Genomic DNA, 20,265 nt, shown 5'->3' with positions numbered 1-20,265 from the left:
TCTAATGACTCGAGCACTTATTGATGAAAAATAAAATGAAAGAAAATAAAATGAGTATACTACAAGCAAGTGAAGTAAATGTTGGTGAGTACTTTATCAACAACAGTATATGGCGTTTCAGTGTTATAGATACTGTGAAGAATCCTGACAATGAATTACCATACCAAAGCAAGGTTGGTTTGCCCCAGTTAAACTGGGGAAATGTTGCATTGTTTTTAGTAGCCTACACCACGGCCGACAGCTTGACATTAGGTGCTTAATGAAAATCTACACATTTTAACGTCGTCCTATCATCCAAGCTTCTACCATCAACCTTCTACTTTTCATACAACGTCAGCACTTGAACATTAAATTTTCTTATATTTAGATTCATCATAATTTAAATATTTTATCAAGCTTCTAAACAATATTTTACTATTAGCATTAAGTCAACACTAATAATGCAATAATTAATTTAAACATTGAATGTTGAAAGGTATTAAAGTCTCAAAGGTTCCAATTTTATATACAAACACCTGTTACCCAAGCGTTATAATGTGTACAAATTATTCGAGCGAGTTGGCAGAGTGATGGTAGATCCAAGAACTCAGCAAATTTGTCGGTGACATTAAACTGCAGACGAAGAATGTTTCAACTTTGAAACACTTGCTCGTGCAAGCTGCAGTCCTGGCGAGAGTGAACAAGAGCGGAAAAGTTTTTCAACGAAGGTCAGGTTGTTTGGGTCTTGGTGTAGACATCGAAAGAATTCACGGCTATCTAGAAAATTAGTGGCTACACAATAACTTCCCTACTTTAATCTTAAAATAAATGTTTAACATTGCTTTAATATCTACATAAATTTTCATTACATTATTCAAATTATCCTAGCTTGAATGCACATAAATAAGGTATATTCACATCTATCAAAGTCTACCAATTTCTTCTAACAATTATAAAAAGATAATAAGTAAATTTCTAAAGTTTTAAATTAATAAAAACTTGTTTTAATTCAAGAGTATTAATTGGAAATTAATAAGACTTCGATTTGGTCAATTCAGAATATTAAATAATAAAGTCTTTTCTATTATTTAAAAACCTGTCGATAAATTTATTGGTTTGTTAATCAAACTTTTTAATAGAGGGAAACATTGTAAATTCAATAAAGGAATAGTTTTTCTAATGACTTATTATTGTATTTCAGAATAAATTTTTTATTTATAAAACAACTATTTAAATATTGATAGTACACTCCAGTTTAATCAATTTGGTGTATATTTAAATATTTGCATGCTGTTGCATTTCAAATATTTTTATACACGAGCTAATAACGAAAGATTATCAAGTATTTAACAACCTGCACATCCACATGAATTTTTATTTCTCTACAGTCCAACATGTTACCCTAGTATCACTAAATAAATCGAAATTTCACCTCTATTACACCAACTAGATTGGATATAAAAATTTTGTAAACCAGAATAGTGAACATAGAATGACATTTAATATCACAAGAAGATGAATCTAATTGTCCTCAATAATTACAATCTTCCTTCAGAGTATGAATAAGTAATGATTACCTGACTTTTTTCTTTTATAAAAGATCTATCTTTACTTCTCTCATTTTCATTTGCAATCCACCGAAATTTCGCAACCTCACCATGGTAAATCCACACTAACGAGCTCCCACGAATAAATGGACCACGTGATAAATCCAATTTCGCTTTCATGAGAGTTCTCACACTCCTTCTCTTTTGTGAGTAGGGTGATCCTACCTAGAGCTCTCATCTCCATCGTCATCAGCCTCAATTCCCCTGACAACGTGCGTAATATCGATCTACTATATGTAAAAAAAAAAAAAATAAATGTTCAATTTGCTACGAAAAATAGTAAAGAAGTATGCTTTACTTGTTATAGAGATTTACAAAATATTCAACTTTATTATCATCGTTATGACTACCATCATTACTATTATTATTATTTGAGATGCAAATCTCGTAATTGGATACTTTATAGCATCAATCAAACTTTTATGTCTGGAGAAAACTTTTTCTAACATTTTTTTACTTCACACCAATCATTTTATTGATAAAGTTCTTCTGATACAAAAATCTCAATAAAATATATTCATTTCTAAATGATTGATATAATTGTTATTCTGATTTTTGGATAATTTTTCAATTAAACTTCATCAGGAAAGCATTTTTCCTATTCTAAAGTATTCAAATAATATATCATATAAATTCATAAATGTATAAATCATTTCAAAGGTGTTTGCTGCTTGGTATAATGTTCTAGGTGCATTACAATAATGATGTAATATTACCATCGATAATACGATTCATGTACTCCAAAATAGCCAACTCTATGATCTAGTTTGCACCATATAGTAGATAAATAATGGAATAATGAAATAAATAAAGATGAATAAAAAATTTTCTGATGCTTTTTCATTCACCCTTCATCATTGTTTCGATTTTAGATTCATTTTCAAATAGTAAAAATACTGATAATACTATCCTTTGTCTAACAATGTAAAAGAAAAGATAAAATGATAAAAAATATAAAATAAAAAGGGTGAAAGAAAGTAAAAAACGTATATAAACAACGAAGATCAAACACTTGGCGTTAGAAGCGAGTTAAGCAAGCGCAACTGCAAAATTGCCAAGCGAACAGTAGAAAAAGCCAAGCGTAACGACTGAACGTTGCACAGAAATAAACTTTAACGAAGCAACTCCAGTCCAGAAGGTAAATGTTAAAAATACGGGCACGATTTCGCAGCAAAGTAGCGTAAGTTTGCAGTCAGGTAACACAAAGTAGTTGGGTCATTCACCACTGGTGTTATAACTAGCTCAGAAATCTTTTTAACGTTGATTTTTTGTTTTGGCAGTTTTTTTTTTTTTATCTAAAAGTCTTCTTTAAAACAATAATAGTCATGTCCGTTGAAAGCTGTAGATTTTTTAAACTTTTCTCAATATTTTTAAACATAAGTTTTGTTATTATTTGACAGATGTTATTTTATGTACTTTAAATACATAAAGTTGAAGAAAAAATTTTTCTCACTAACACTCAAAATGGAGAGTAGATTAAGAATGATGAAATTTTTTTTTATAATATTCTTTGATTCTTTTTTTTTTAAAAAATGAAAAAAAAATATTCTAGTGCAGTTATATTTTTTGAAAAAAATTTTATAAAATAAAATAACTAGGGAAATTTAGGTTAATTTCATTGGAATGTTAATGAGAAAATGGAAATTACAGCAATTTTTTTTTTTACAAAAATATTGCAAGTATAATGTAATCTAATATTAGTTGAATAAATTTAAATAAATCATTTTATAAAATAAATAAATATAAAAAAAAAAATTGTCAATTAAAAGAATAATAAATTCTAGCATATTTTTCAAAGCTGATTCTCTAATGTGCTAATAATGTTCAATCATGAACATTCTATGTGCATTTACTCGACTGATCAATCAAGTAGAATAAAAGGAAACACGATTAATCAATCAATTATAAAAGTGCTAAGTGAATCAGTCAAGATTCGACTGATTCAATTTTCGAGAGGAGTGAATCCCTAGAAATGCATTGAAGTTTAGTGTACGTAAGTTGGCATAAGTGGAGATTCAGCCTCCTCTTCAAATCCATTTGGTGTTCGGCCAAGTTTTCCCTCATCACAACTTGTGTGATGTTGAAACCGTACAATCATCTAGAACCCGTCATGACCGCTGAAACTTACAATCTATTTGCAATGCCTCCTTCGCTAACTTCGCAGTTACTAGCGAATGAACACGTGATTTGGTCAATTGTTGACCCTTCAACTGATCCTTGGACATGCTAGAACTATCTTCAACTAGGTGTTTTATTTGAATGATCAAAATGTCACCTCCAACGATCCCAATTATTGAACTGTCCCAGGAATATCCCAAGAAAATTCACTAAATAAACCTGAATAAATAGAAAGACATAAATCATCATGATGTTCTTACAAGTTCAAGTTGGTGACGTTAACGATGACTTGAGTGCACGTGTAGAAACCAGAGATGAATAAAACGCCTCGAGCAAATAAGTGAAACCAGACTAGTTTTTTTTTTCTTTAACACCTTTCCTCTTTTTCTTCCTTTTATTTTATCCAAAAAGTTTCCAACTCTTTCTAGCCTACCACTGTTCTCCTATTACATTTGAATGTCATGAGTTAGGATGCAACTGTAGCAACTCCCCGAGTCCCTGGTTAGCAAATACGATCCGTCACGACGACAAGATCCGGTCCCTCCGGTAATTCGCGAGTTCGCAGTGGTATCCGGTGAAAAACTCAAGCCAAGAAAAGTAGAGTTTGAGCTGCAGAGAACGGAGGTGAAGGCAACGACTGCAATTTCGCACCAACACTCTTGCACTCGTGACATTTTGTTGTTCTTGAAAATTAACCAGGCGTCAACGACTACTGTGAAATAAAAGAACTTTTTAGTGGTAAATAATCCAGACAGTTTAGTTAACCAGTATTACTATTCAAATGGCAAAAAAAAAGTTCTCCATTCTTTTTTTCAACTTCATCAATCACCATAATTTTGCAATAACGTTAGATAACTTAACGTAATTTTTTTTTTGGTCATTTTTTTTCCACTAAAACCGTAGTATTCAAACGAGATATTATATAAAGTATATCAAACGTATATGCCACAAGCTGCAGCTATCAGTAAAATACATTTTTTATTACTAGATTTATGAGTTTAAAAAAAAATTATAGTCTTATAATACTTAAAGTTAAAGGTCGTAAAATTCTTAGCAAGATTATACCGTGGTTGATGACAATGTCAAAGAAGATTTTGATCGCTGAGTAAGGCAAGAAAATAGATAAAAGCCTAGTTGACTACAGAGAGATGATACGAAGAGACTCGACAGATTCACACCAGACGTTGAAATGATTGTCGGAAGTGACACCGACGACCGAGTAAATGCTTTATCGTCCGACTAACGAGGTATCCGGTGTTAGGAAACTATACGTTGGTGGGTTGGTAAGCTGGACTATCTCCTGTCTCTAGGACCTGGAAGCGATTCTGTACAGGGCAATGGTCTCACGCGCCCCAGTGCCAGCGGAATCAGCCACTGCAGGATGGCACGACCACCCCCAAATAAATTCTCCCTTTTTACGACAGAGATTTATGAAAGCTATTCTCTCTGCGTTACCGCCCCCACTGCTGCAAGGCTTCTCGCTCACTGCCCAGTTCTACACCACCACTATCACCACTACTACTATACTCTTTGTCATCTATCTATTTCTGTCTATATCCATCTCTCTTACAGCCATTTAGCACAACTTCCTTTGAATAAGAATTCTTGCAGGAAAGACTAGAAAGCAGTGGTATCCGCTCGCACCCAGTATTATCCGGTTTCTCAGGACAGTTTTCGTCCAAATGAGGTAATTAGGATGCAATCCTAAGCTCTCGTGTTACCTAAACTGAGTGAGATGCCAAGTAGAGCCTAGTGCTATCTTGCTTTTACTCATCTGCAGATGGATATGCCAACAGCCAGGCTACCCCTTTTCTCGTACACGACACTCTCACACTTGAATTAAAACCCTCCAGAACCATGCAACCCTGTCTGCCAGCCAACAAATCTCGAGTATCCCGTGCCCATACTAATGAGCCACCAACGTGCAGTAAACAGTTCAACCTCCTCTCTCCAACCATCAACAATCAAAAGCACAGTTCATATGAGCTGACAAATTATAGAGTTTTAATAATAAAGGCGACAAATAATTCTCTTGGTTACCTTCCAATTTTAGTTGATAATTACATCTACAAATGACTATTTTATGCTATGGTCTTTTAGATAGGAATTAAGAATTTAATTCTGGTATTAGTAAGTTTTAATTGTTTACGAATTAACTTGGAAAATCTTACCTGGAACAAACAAGGATTCTCTGATTGTTCATTTGTTAAAGTGGTAAGTAGAGAGTATGAATACATCTAATGAAGATTACTTTAGCTTGGAAGGTAGCCAATATGCTTAAAAAGCAACGTATTTTGTGATGGGATTTAAATTTAAGCAACAATGAATGATTCTATGAATTGACATCATATTTTAGAAACAAACTATCGAGCGAATGGGGCCGCTTTGTTAGAAGCTATTTATCACTGTATCAGGTGAATTAGAACCGTGCATCCAAGTACTTACACATTAGGTCAGGCATGACCAAGCAACAGCTCTCCAATGTTAAACCCCTAAGGTCGTTAGGTTGTGGTTTGGCATGAGAACATGCCTGTTACATCCTTTGGTTCTGCGTGCACTACCTCTCAAGCTGGTTCTTGAACGCTCTAACATACCTTACGCTTCCAAGAGCTTTTACTACATCACGATACTAACCATTAGTGGTCACAAGGCTCATGTTTAGATGCTGTTATTGAATATCATTATCGAAAACCTCATCTCAAGCTTTGCTACCACTCACATCCCACATCTACGTCGGTATATATCTTTGTGGACCCATATTAAACAATGTCATGATTTATTTCACTAAGAATATCTTTTGCCAAAAATCAGTTTGGTCAAAGGATTAATATTCTAACAGAGATGTAACCTAGCCTGGTAGATTAATACTTTGAGAAACTTTTATTACAAGTGAAAGATTGTGTAAATATGCTAGATTAATCTTCCAAGTCTTTCAAACAATAAAGAATTTTTAAATTTTAAAATTATTAATATTATTTTCAATGTTTTTTTTAACAATTTCTGCATGAGTAATGCTTTTATATTAAATTCTGTAATATATTGGTAGAATAAACGTTTTTATATTCATTAAAAACATTTTTAATGATGCAATGCCATGTTATGATGCAATTTTTTTTATGAATTCTAGAGTTGATGTAATGAATAAAGCTGTTACATTATTGTTACATATACCTGTAAAAAAATTAACAAAATTCTTTCTAAAATATTTTTAAAGTCTACATTGTTTTATTACGTTTTGTCATAGAAAATTTAAAATAAAAAAATGTTTTTGTTTTATTATTATTTTCTCAACATAATTCACAAATAAAATGAGCATCTTTACTGCACCATTTTTGTAGCAATTATTTATGTGATACAGACAGAGTAGTCTTTATTACGCTATGTGTATATAAATAAAAGTATATAGCATAGTAAAAACGGAAGAAAACCAGATTCAAATACTTCAACTGATAGAATAGCTTTGAAAGTAGTGAGCTTCTTAGATAAGTATTATAGCTCAAGTTCCAGTTCTCCAGTTAGAAGATGGAGAAAATAAAAAAAAATAAAAAAATGAAGTTACTTCCTTCCAGAAGTCCTTCACCCACGCACTTCTCCGGACATAAGAATGTTACTAGGAAGTAAAGTTACTCGTATTCGCATTCCTAACTTCTCATGTATTCTTTCTTTCCTTTAGCATTTTTCAATAGTTACAGTATGAGAATCAAATTCTAATAAATCGTAACAAAAAATAGTTCAATTTTTCAATAAATTTTCATGCAAAAAAAAAAAAAATGAGAAAAATATATCTCATAAGTTTCTTAAGTTTCAAATAAAGAGAATTTTTTTTTCTCTATTTTCTCTTTGAAGAATGAAAAATTGATAAGAACTGAAGCATAGGACTTTTTAAAACATGTGAATAAATCATAAAAAAAAATTCATTTCTATAAATAAAGAGCTTTTAGTGAATTTTTAAAAATTTTAAATATCAAAGTTTCAATTTAATATCACCTATTTAAATCTACTTAAATATATTTAATGTAATTATACATTTAAAATTTAATATAAAAAAATCTTTCCAAGCTGCTGAATTAAAGTTAATTATTACATCACTGTAAAAAAAAAAACCAATCAAAAGGTCATTAATTTTATCGATAAACGCTTAAACATCACGATTAGATAGGAGTGGAATAATGATAGCAATTCAAACTATTCCGAAATTCACAAAAAAAAATTGCTGTTCAATCGATTAAGCCTATGTGAGTTGGAATTGGTTTGATTCCCTTGATAACAGAATGCAATGCGTAAATTCTAAGACAAGATATCTACTGTTCAAACATGTGTTAATCCTTCAGTGAGTTTCTCTCTTCCTTTCATCTCATCTTTTACCCTCTTCCTCTCACTCGCTATCTCTTGAAATACAGAATATTAAATAATTTATTTATATTCATAAAAGACGCAAATAAAATGTATGTGAGCGTAACATAAATGAAAAAGAGAATAAAGAAAATGAGATGAGAAGGAAAAAAAACAAAATAGAAAGAAAAAATGGAAACTGCAAGTTCCATTGTTTTAATTAAGAAATAATTAGACAAAGTGTGATGGAAAAGATGCAGTTGGTAGAATGAAGAATGAAAAAAAAAACAAAAAAAAATCCATAAAAAAGTGAGCAAAATACATTTTTCCTTAGACCACTGTTTGCGTCATCTTGTTTCAAGTATAACAATACTTGCAAGATATCATTCTGAGCACTGCACTTTGCTTCAAGAAATTAATTTTACTAAAAATATTTACTTATAGTACATACGCTTAATAAGATATACTTTTCAGAAAAAATTAATTAACAAAGTTTGACGAATTTTTTTTTATCAAATCCCTACAAATAATTGTCAATTAAATAATAAATATTATTTGAATGCAAAAAAAAATATTTTTTCTATTTATTGTAATTATTTAGTAATATTAAATGGTACCACTTTAGATACTAATTGTAAGAATTTTATTACTTTGTACTTTTTCACAATACATAGTAAGATCTAGCAGAGTTTTTATTTCTCACATTGCTGGTAAAATGCAGCAAGTTGGGGATAAAAATTTCCTCGCTCGAGCGCTTTACAGTCACGTTCTTTCTTTCTCTTTTGGACCTAAAACGACCGGCTGACCTAGAAAACTCACTAGGATTCAAAGTTGGTGGAAAAAGAAAAAATAAAAAAAATATTTCAGAACTGAAATTTAGCTGAACTGACTCACTAATATTTGGATTTGTTTCTTTTTTCAATGATATTTATAATTCTTCGTCATGTGAATAATTCAAATATCACAAAACAACAACAAACACTATTTTATTAATAAATGTGTTTATATCTCTATTATTAAAGTTTACTGGTTTTTTAAAAAAATAAAATAGATGTGGATAAAACAAAACACGTGTAGATATTATTAAACAGACAATAGCTCGGTTGTGAAAATTGAAATTGAACGAAAATGAAGCTTTAAAAAAAAAAGTGATAAAAAATGAAAAAAAAAGACTGAGCGAAAAATGAAGTAACGGAACGAAGTGAATATTGACTATCTCCGTGCTACGGCATCATTAAAACTTTTAGATTGCATAAGAATGCCTGTCGTCTTTTGTAAAACTCTTCCTTTACCTCTTTAGTTAGACGACTTTGCGCCAAGCGTCGAGTCAAGCAGATAAGGAATATCATGATCAGCTTTTGCATATCTATTGGAAAATGTCTGTGATGCTCTTCAATTACCTTTTACACATTTGTCAAAGCAAAGTATTCAAAGAATTGAAAATAAAATGATTACCCGTAATATTTATACATTAGATAATCAATTTTATGTATAATTGTTTAAATGAAAAATTAATTAATGAAAAATAATATTTTTTAAACGTTTTTTTCGTTTATTTTTATTATGATGAAATGTTTTATTATTTAATCATCGATTATTGAAACTTTCTTTCAATCAGTCAAATCCATTGAAGTTGTCCGATGAAAAAAAGCATTACGTTAAGCGCCTATATTTTATTGACTCATTCAAAAAATTAATACTTTTTTTATCTATAAAAAATTTTACAATATTTTTTTGTGTTAAGTTTTTAAAGTATTTATAATTAAAAATTCGCAAAGCCAATGAGAGTAGGAATAAAAAGTTGCTGCACAAATACAAAACATCTTGTTTTCCTTTGAAAATGATCTTGTTTTTTTATTTTTTATAAATATTTAAATAATTAACAGCTTCAATCTTTTATCTCTATCTTTTAAATCAAACTTAGTCGAATCATATTTAGATCACTTATTGCAAAAAAATTAAATAACATCAATTAATATTTTTTATTACAAGTAAATCATCCAAATGTTTTTTTTTAATTACGTAAACAAACTTCAATAATTAATAAAAAAGTTATTTCTAAATGAATATTTATTGATTAATTAAAATTATCACTTATGGAGAATAAAAGTATTCAAGTTGCCTATTTATTAAATAAATTACACATTTTATCTGTTAAGTTTAGCATCAGCCATTCATCCATTTATATTTTCATGCATAATTATTGTTTTTTTGGGGGTTCATTCATGCTGAAATGTATTTTGTGAAGCGAAAATGTTTGCTCCTACTTCTACTGACAACTAAGAGAATATAAGAGAGTGAGAAAGAAAGGGAATGTGAGAGAAGTCAGCATGAACGTCCGAATCCGCAAACGAGCCAAGTGGAACAAAGTTGTTTACACCGGACGTAGTTATCACCGTTACGATCCTTCGTATAACAAGACACACCTCATTGTTGCGCTTCGTGCATTATTCTATCCCTTCTGCTCCTCATACAACCTTCAACTTTGCATATAAATGCATGTTTATCTAACGCAATTTGCGGTTTCCCACAAGTTCAAAGAAGTTGACGGAATTCAGAATAACCTCTGAATATGAGATTTTTTATATCTTAAATATTTTTAGAAATATTATACTTATTTATTAAGCTATATTTGGATTTCATTCTTTTCTAGATTCTAAAAAAAATTTCTCATGATGGACTTTACTTTAATCGCAATTTTACTAACAGAAACTTCGAGAGGTATAAATTATCACCAATTATTATAATAATTAGTGATAATTTAACAAAGTGAAACATGATTGAGTAAAAACAAAAAATGACTCAAAATCCTATCTTCTTCTTTAATAATATCTGAAGAAAAATGAACTTTCCTACAAAAGATATTATTAATGCTAAATGATAATAGCAACGTTTAGGTTTCTTACATGTTACAAATTTCAAACAATAATAAAGACATTCGTAGACAAAGTAATATTCATAATTATATAAGTGAGGATAATTTCTACAATACCTCAGTTTATTTCAAAAAAAGCAATATTTATTATGTTAGCAAATTGCCGTAGATAAAATGATATGTTGTATTATTTGCATTGTTTATTTAAAAATAACAAACAATTTATATCATTTCAATATCAGAAATCATTGTTCTTAACAATCTCACTTCTTTTTTTTTTTATTAAAGATTCGCTAAAATAGATATTGAAGATTTGAATCAATTCTTTCATTGGAAATAGAATTTTTATTGTTTTTTGAAAACCAAAGAATTATTTATAAAAATTTTATATAGTAGAATTTTTTTAGACAAAAAACACTTCACATTCAGTAAATAGGTCATTTTAATTTAAAGAAATCGTTGAAAATCTAACCTACGCTCTAAACTATTTTGAACCTTCTATAGACAACTGTCCGCCTAAGCTGGTAATTCACAACTTTCAAAATTATTAAATTCAATATGACACAATTCCAAACAATTAATATAATATTAATATTTTTCCTCCTAACAATTATTTAATCAAAACTATTATCTTCACTTCGAAAAACATTACTCGAAATGCATGCTCATTTCTCTACGGATTAGCAAAGTAAATAGATAGACATTTTGCTTACAAGCTCAAAATCATGATAATAAAAATTAAATAAAAATTGTTCTTTACATTGAATGTCCAAATAGTGTTCTGATGATTAAAAGTAAAATAAAAATATTGGAATACTGAAATATTTTTCGTTTACGGTATAACTATTATTCGAGTAAACTTTAATGAAATTCTTAACGAGGATTATGGTCCTTTTTATCTTAATAGAAATAGCAGCCATTGTGTAAAGGAAATTTTCGAAAGTTTAATTTTTTTCTAACTTCCTTAATGCGCAATCAAGCAAAGCACGGTTTGGGAATGAGAAAAATCCTCACCAATTCGATTAGTCAACCGAATCATGACCAAGTATCGTCGCCAAGTATTTCTTTTACCAATTGAAAATTTCGAAAATCAAAGTAACGACGAATAAGAAAATAAGATATACCGCTTAGTTAAGATTCTGTACGCGAAGCAATGCAATGTCGAAGTTCCAGTGAAGCAAGTGAACTACAGTCGCTCGGTATTCTCGGAGTTGGTGGTTTAATCAGCAACCAACACGGCTACGCAACTTTGCTTTACGAGAGAATACATCTATTCTCTGCTGGAGTCCAACTATATGAACACCAAAGTTATACCTCACGACAAGAGAACGTGCTAGTTTGTCCCAGTGACTTTTGTGGTTACCGTTGATTTTTCCATAAAATAACTTAGATTACTGGAACAGGAGAAACCGAGGAAACCTTAATTCCTGAAGATTAATCTAAATCCTTTGTGAGCATAACAATGTAGATCACATGAAAATAGATCTACTTCAATTAAGATGTTCTTCATCGTGTACAAGACTTGAATAATTAACTTATGCCTGCTTAGATCGATTTTTTCTTCTTTCATTTGTAAAAAGAATTCCAAAAAAGAAAAACAATTTTCTCCATTTCAAATTTATTTTTGATTGCTGCAATTATTTCTTTCAAATTTTATTTTTGTAATAATCTTAAGCTCCAGTAATTTTAGAGTAAAAATAAAATTCAATTGTTATTATTATTCTTATTAATTAGTGACTATTATTTATTTATCTATCAAAATTATTTTTTTCAACAAGTATTGGTATTGCATTAATTTTGATTTCTTTTTAATTGTTTCAAGCAAACTTTGAAAAAAATTATAAAAAATAATTTTTTAACTGTCTTTCATCATTTTTAACTATACATAATAATAATAATAATTTAATAACCTAATTATTTTTTTCAAATTTTAATATTATTGTAATAAAATAATTCTTTTTAAGAAATATGTTTTCGATAAGCTTATTTTATACATTATAGAATACAATGCAAATAAATAATGTTAAGTGTAAAATTCAATTTTTCAATCATAAATATTTCATGTTAACTAAAAATGAATTTTCGTTCAGTGTAGCCATTTCCAGGCATAAATAAAATCTCAGTTATTTTTCATTGAATCCGCGGTAACAAACCTAATTAATAATCACGGTACATTTGCGATAAACATTAGGACATTAGGTCAGTATGATTAAACAATGTACAATAAATGATCCATGAGAAATGGCTAGAAGGGTTAATTCAATGAGCTGGATACACTTAAATCGTATACTGTTGAATCAGCCTCACCGCATTGTATCTTGATTATATTCTATTTGAAACCAACTCTAACGATACATACGGTAGACTAAACCACAACTAGAAACCCGTAGCTTACTCTGCAAGGATTCCACCGATTTTCATCTCTTTATCATCAGCATTTGCCCTTATACCCGTTCACATACTGGTCAAACATATACCTTTAACCTGTTTATATTACCATGCGTTATTAATCAATTGCGATTCATTCGGGTCATTTGAAACTTCATGTCAGTACACTGGAGAAAAATTATAAGAACTTATAAAATCTAGATGAATGAGAACAATAAAAGAATTTAGAAAAAAATTGACATAAATTATTTATCGTCAACTCAATGACTACTTAAGTCATGTACCTGGATTAGGTTAAACTCGGTTAACTTGAATTAATATTTTAATATAATGATTATCGTTTTATTCTTGCATCTCAGGGCCACATCTGGACCACTCATGTATACTCATGATACTATCTGACCGGAAATTATTAGTATGAATAGTTAAACATCCTATTATTTACTTGTCATTACAGATTGACTGAAAGAGATATCGAAGATTCAGATCAATTTTTTTGCTCAGAACTGTAACAGAATACAGTTGATCGTTTTTACCGATTGTCTAGATCAGCTTTATAAATACAATTGAGAAATTCATCGAATCATTCAAGTGTCAATTCATCTAACGTGTAGACAAAGTTCTTCAAGAATTTAAAAAAATGTTTATTTTAATTTCAACTTTTTTGTTATGTTCACAATTTCTTATATCGAAGGTATTTTCATAATTTTTAATTTTCCTATTCAACTGTCATAAATTATAACAACATTATTGTCTGAATACATGTATGTATGTATGTATGTATGTATGTATGTATGTATGTATGTATGTATGTATGTATGTATGTATGTATGTATGTATGTATATGTACATGTTTGAACCATCTAATATGCTTTCAAATGTCTTAAAACGTAAAGACATGATGAAATTGCGAATTTCAAAAATCGACCCCATAAAAATAACTTTCTAATGTTTCGACTATCTAAAAATCTCACAATATACTAATTTTATCACTAGGCTGATCTCGAGGTAACACTGTTGGATTCTAAATTCGAATATTACGATCTTGATTATTTCAAAGATATGGATTCCGATGTATCGGGTAGTGACGTCTTTATGAATGGAACAATAACTAACTTTTTACCAGAAGAAGCTGAAGTGAGTAAAAAAACACTTAACATTCAATGAGTATGTCATTTTAATTTAAATAAATCGTTAAAAATCTAAGCTACGATTGCAAGTTATTGGTGCAAATATGGGGGAGTACATAGTACCTACAGACATTGACTTTACATGGCCTCTATGTGAGGGTTTAAATGAGCCCATCATCATCGGAAAAGTTCTCAATCATATTCATCCTCCTCTAGAAGGCTGTCCACCTAAACTAGTAAGATACAAAGTTCAAAATCATTCATATCAATACAATAAAATTTGAAATAACAAATTATTCCTTTTAGGCTACTTATTTTGCTAAAAGTTCACTCGACGATTTCAGTACTTTGCCAGTTAATTTTCCTCCTAACAATTATTTAGTCAAAACTATTATCTTCACTTTAGAAAAAACATTTCTCGAAATGCATACTCATGTATCTATGCGTTAAAAAAAGCAAAGTAAATAGATAGACATTTTGCTTACAAGCTCAAAATCGTGATAATGAAAATTCAATAAAAATTGTTCTTTACATTGAATGTCTAAATAGTGTCCTAGTGATTAAAAATAAATTCAAAATATTGAATTATTTACTCTCAATTTGTTTGTTCTTTTCTTTTTACCATGATTTATACTTTGTCATAGTTTCTTCGGTTGTTGGAAAATAATGTCAATTCATGATGATAACATAAATTTAGTGATCAGAGCCCTGATTACTCTCATATAAGTGAATTTGCTTTCAAATGGTGAATTTATCGTGTCAATAAATTATTCTTAATATAGAAATAGTATTATATCACTTGTGTTGTTAATTTAAAAATAAACAATAAGTGACGATACTTCTTTATGTTTCATCAGTCTATGAAGATACTTTTTTTTCAAAATATGGTAAGTATTTATATTCAACAATTACGAGTGTTATGTATTAAAATGTAAGTACTGAAAGAATCACGCTAATTACGAAAGGAGTCTGGCACTTGAGAAAATGAGCAAATGTATATACATATACATTAAAGGAGCTTAGTGTTGGTAATATTAAGAACATGGATGCTCTTGTACATCTCTCCGCTGCTTTATTTTATCTTCATTTTTATATTTTTTAACTGACTTTTTTCGTTTTTCCCACTCACCAAGTTATTCATGATGAAGGTGCTTTTAACGAAAGTAAATTACACTTGCCGTTGAATACAGGATAAATAGTTAATCTAGTAATGAGCTACGATAAATTGCCTGATGACAGAGTGGTCAGAAGAGAGAAGCAAGAGTTATCCAAGAGGAAGTCAGTTGACAAGACACAAAATAATTCCTCTCTTCTCTCAACGTTTTTAGTAAGTCTTCGGGCAATTTATGCTTCAATTATCTCGTTTGCTATATCACATAACAATCTGGGGTATCTTGTAGTCTTTCTTGTTTATATGTAGTCACGTTACCTTCGATATACAAGATCGAGAAAACCATGCAAAGCTCCATAGAATCCAGAGAGAATACATGGATAGTTATAGATATATACTTGAGATTAACCAAGCCTGAAGGATTACTCAGGTTCAAGGTGAAGTGATTTGAGTCTTGCTTCATCTCAATTTCGTCTAAAAAACCTCTATTATGAGGAAAATATAATGCAGTAAATGACACAATAATATTTATATATATGAAAAAAATAATAGATGCTCTTTTATAGAGAAAGAAAAATTTTTTGTGATTGATATTTTTTAAAAAATCACTTATACTAAAATAAACTGATGCAAAATTGTATTCTAGAGTTTTTTTTTCTTAGAATTATGCTTTATCTCAGTATGCTGGAGATTTATTATTATCTTACATGTGTAAACAAATTTCAAATAATAATAAATACATTTGTAGACAAAGTAATATTCATAGTTATATAAGTAAGGATAATTTCTACAATACGTCAGTTTATTTCAGAGAAACAATATTTATTATGTTAGTAAATTGTCATTGTTATTAACAATCACACTTCTTGTTTTTTTTTATTCAAGATTCGCTAAAATAGATATTGAAGATTCGAATCAATTCGAGCTTTATGTCAGTACACTAGAGAAAAATTATAAAAACCTATAAAATCTAGATGAATTAGAATAATAAAGGAATTTAGAAAAAAATTGATATAAATAATTTATCGTCAACTCAATGACTACTTAAGTCATGTACCTGGATTAAGTTAAACTCGGTTAACTTGAATTAATATATTAATATAATGATTATCGTTTTATTCTTGCATCTCAGGGCCACATCTGGACCACTCATGTATACTCATGATACTATCTGACCGGAAATTATTAGTATGAATAGTTAGACATCCTATTATTTACTTGTCATTACAGATTGACTGAAAGAGATATCGAAGATTCAGATCAATTTTTTTGCTCAGAACTGTAACAGAATACAGTTGATCGTTTTTACCGATTGTCTAGATCAGCTTTATAAATACAATTGAGAAATTCATCGAATCATTCAAGTGTCGATTCACCTAACGTGTAGACAAAGTTCTTCAAGAATTTAAAAAAATGTTTATTTTAATTTCAACTTTTTTGTTATGTTCACAATTTCTTATATCGAAGGTATTTTCATAATTTTGAATTTTTCTATTCAACTGCCATAAATTATAACAACAATATTTGTCTGAATACATACATATATGTATGTACGTACGTATATGTACATGTTTGAACCATCTAATATGCTTTCAAATGTCTTAAAACGTAAAGACATGATGAAATTGCGAATTTCAAAAATCGACCCCATAACAATAACTTCCTAATGTTTCGACTATCTAAAAATCTCACAATATACTAATTTTATCAATAGGCTGATCTCGAGGTAATACTGTTGGATTTTAAATTCGAATATTACGATCTTGATTATTTCAAAGATATGGATTCCGATGTATGGGGTAATGAAATCTTTATAAATGTAACAATAACTAACTTTTTACCAGAAGAAGCTGAAGTAAGTAAAAAAACACTTAACATTCAATGAGTATGTCATTTTAATTTAAATAAATCGTTGAAAATCTAAGCTACGATTGCAAGTTATTGGTGCAACCATGGGGGAGTACATAGTACCAACAGGTATTGACTTTTTATATTCTCTATGTGCGGGTTTAAAAGAACCGAACATTATGACATCCGCCATAAACTATTTGGAACCTCCTTTAGACGACTGTCCGCCTAAACCGGTAATTCACAACTTTCAAAATTATTAAATTCAATATGATACAATTCTAAAAAATTAATATTGATTTTAGGGAAGTTATGTTGCTGACGCTACATTCGACGATTTCAGTACATTTCCAGAAAATTTTCCTCCTAACAATTATTTCGTCAATACTACTGTCTTCACTCCAGAAAAAATATTCCTCGAAATGCATGCTTATGTGTCTACGCGTTAAAAAAACAAAGTAAATAAATAGACCTTTTGCTTACAAGCTCAAAATCATGAAAATAAGAATTAAATTAAAATTGTTCTTGTAATTAAAAATATAATAAAAATATTGCAGAATCTAATTATAATTCGTTTCCGTCATAACTACACTCCAAATCGAACGTGTGTCAAAATAACACACCTTGAGTGCGTTTAATATTTAATTGTTATTCAAAAACTGTAGAGCTTTGCAGTTATTTCTAACACACTTCAAGGCGTGTTAAAAGCTATATTTTTTTTACGGAGTTTAACATTGAACACGTGTAGATAAGTTTTCTGTAACACACCTTGGATTTATTTGTATCTAATTATTTCATTATCAGTTTTTAAAATTAAAAATAAAAATTTCATTTAACTTAACTGATTGTAAATATAATATCAAATTCATCGGCGTATTTTATCAATAATTCCAAAAACTGACATACTTATTTTCACCTAAATATTGGTTTTATAATTGTAATAGTTATTTATTAAAACGAAAAAGTTTTTAACAATCGAAGTTTATATTTTCTAATAACCTAATTTGTTTAATAATTCAATTTAAAAGAATTATCTCAATTATCAATTCAATAAATTAATTTATGAAACATTAAAATAAATTTTTCATCGAAAAGAAAATCAAATAAACTATCTGAGTAATTCAATAAAAATTGCATTGATTAAAATTTTTATGACAAAAAAAGCATCATTTATTTATTTCCATGTGACTTCAATGACATCATTGACTAAGCTTAAAATTTTTTTTTTAAGAAAATTAATTAATTTTATATCACCAATTACAACTTTAATAACAAATAGAATATAAAAATACAATTTGAAATAATCAATGCTGATTCTTATAAATTAAAAAAAGTATTTATAAATGAAGCAAACGTTCTTGTTTACGTATTCACGATATAGATTTTTCAAACAAACAATTGATAAAATTAAAAAAAACTCCGAGTGAAATTTACCTTAACAATGTGATATAAAATATCGAAAGATAAATAAAATCATGAAGAAGTATAATACACAAGCAGTGTGTTTCAGTTTATCAAAAAATAATTCACGACAATAAATATATATATACACTACAACATAGATCATTTATTCTATTTTTGCACCTCAATAGATGCAAAATTTGTATATGTATCACGATGTGTTGCGTTTCTCGTCGACATTAGAGTTTATATTTATAGACCATAAAGAATTCTGAAAGTGAAAGAGTTAGTTAATAAATTTTCTTTTTTTTTTGTTATAAAAGAATTTAATAAATTTGATACCATGGATAAATGTTAATTGTCACTAAGATTTACAAGTATTTTTAACTCAGAATAAACTAATAAAAATTTTTATACCACCATTACAGGGCCAGAAAGACAATAAAGTCAACAATGAAAATAATAGAAGTCGGAAACTTTTAAATTGGTCAATTTATAAGGAAATGCAAGAAGAATTCTCATTGAATTCAATGTTTGTTGTATAAAACCATGACAATTTTGTAAAGGTTTTAGAGGAAATATTTGACGTAATATATATTATATAGGCATGGCACAATGTTGAACAAATTTTGATTCACATTTCAACCAAAGGCAAAGATAAAATAACAAGATGAGAGAACTGTGCTTATCTATTGTGATGTTTCTGTGGTTCATATCTCTATCATACATGAGGAACACAATTTCAGTATTTTTCCCAACGTTGTTTTTTTCTTTCACTCACTCTTCCACGTGCTTTCTAGATATTTCCTCTTGATGTTCATGAGGGTTTTTACGAATGCAACTCATAGAGCAATTCGAACAAGGTTAATATCTGCTCACAGAATATGACACATCTAGACTTCAAAGTAAATTCTTTTTATATTTCTGAGAATACTTTGTAAAATTTGAGAGTACTCAAGTTGTATGCATTGCTTATATTCCAAGTCAATTTTTTCCCCTATATCCTATACCGCACTTGGCCTCAGGCGATCAAGCTTCCAATTATTTTCCATTTAATTAAAAATAATATATACGTATGTATTGGTGTGTATAAATATTTCCTGTAAACGATCAACTTTTGACTCTCCAAATATGTTATTAAAGATTTAATCAAGAGCTTTAACGAACTCGATTTTAACGAAGAGAGATATGATGAAATTGAACCACAACTATGATGCAACTCATCAGAGTTTTAATGGTCTTATTATGATAACATGTTCTTGTATATTTCATGAATATATTGTATTTAAAAATATGTAGTTGTTAAAACATCTGTTTTACGAATTACAAATAGTTTTAATAAAACAAAGTAATAATAGTATAAGGCAACTTTAAATGGGTTAACTTTTTGGAATGCAACAGCAAAGGCTCTTGAGAATAGCTTGAAATATCAACACAACACGGATTTCACTGAAATCCAACAGTGACTGCATCTAC

At 29.1% G+C, this 20,265-nt stretch overlaps 2 protein-coding genes across 3 annotated transcripts in view; one reads left to right on the top strand and one right to left on the bottom strand.

Moving 5' to 3' along the window:
- Nucleotides 1–20,265, bottom strand: part of tei (teiresias) — a 129,405-nt gene that overhangs the window by 97,614 nt on the left and 11,526 nt on the right. The gene's annotated exons all lie outside the window — the stretch shown is intronic.
- Nucleotides 13,909–17,952, top strand: LOC118063848 (uncharacterized). 2 transcript variants are annotated; one of them, XM_035078033.1, is made up of 4 exons: nt 13,909–13,993; nt 14,296–14,436; nt 17,466–17,624; nt 17,694–17,952. In XM_035078033.1, the coding sequence occupies exons 1-4, from the start codon at nt 13,940–13,942 to the stop codon at nt 17,835–17,837; spliced, it is 498 nt and encodes a 165-aa protein (XP_034933924.1). In that variant the 5' UTR covers nt 13,909–13,939; the 3' UTR covers nt 17,838–17,952. The 2 variants fall into 2 exon arrangements, with proteins under 2 accessions (XP_034933924.1, XP_034933923.1); XM_035078032.1 differs by lacking the exons at nt 13,909–13,993; nt 14,296–14,436 and adding exons at nt 16,912–17,007; nt 17,255–17,395.

Source organism: Chelonus insularis, unplaced genomic scaffold (assembly GCF_013357705.1).
Source record: "Chelonus insularis isolate UGA/USDA-ARS -01 unplaced genomic scaffold, ASM1335770v1 contig_150_pilon, whole genome shotgun sequence".
NCBI lineage: Eukaryota > Metazoa > Arthropoda > Insecta > Hymenoptera > Braconidae > Chelonus > Chelonus insularis.
The sequence above is the reverse complement of the archived record's forward strand: the minus strand, read 5'-3'. Positions and strand labels throughout refer to the sequence as shown.

Bases quoted from the DNA above. Each gene is read 5' to 3' on its own strand.
- LOC118063848 (XM_035078033.1), top strand. From the start codon at position 13,940: ATGTTTATTTTAATTTCAACTTTTTTGTTATGTTCACAATTTCTTATA. The intron at 13,994-14,295 runs GTATTTTCATAA...TTTTATCACTAG, and splicing joins CACAATTTCTTATATCGAAG to GCTGATCTCGAGGTAACACT. The intron at 17,625-17,693 runs GTAATTCACAAC...TATTGATTTTAG, and splicing joins ACGACTGTCCGCCTAAACCG to GGAAGTTATGTTGCTGACGC.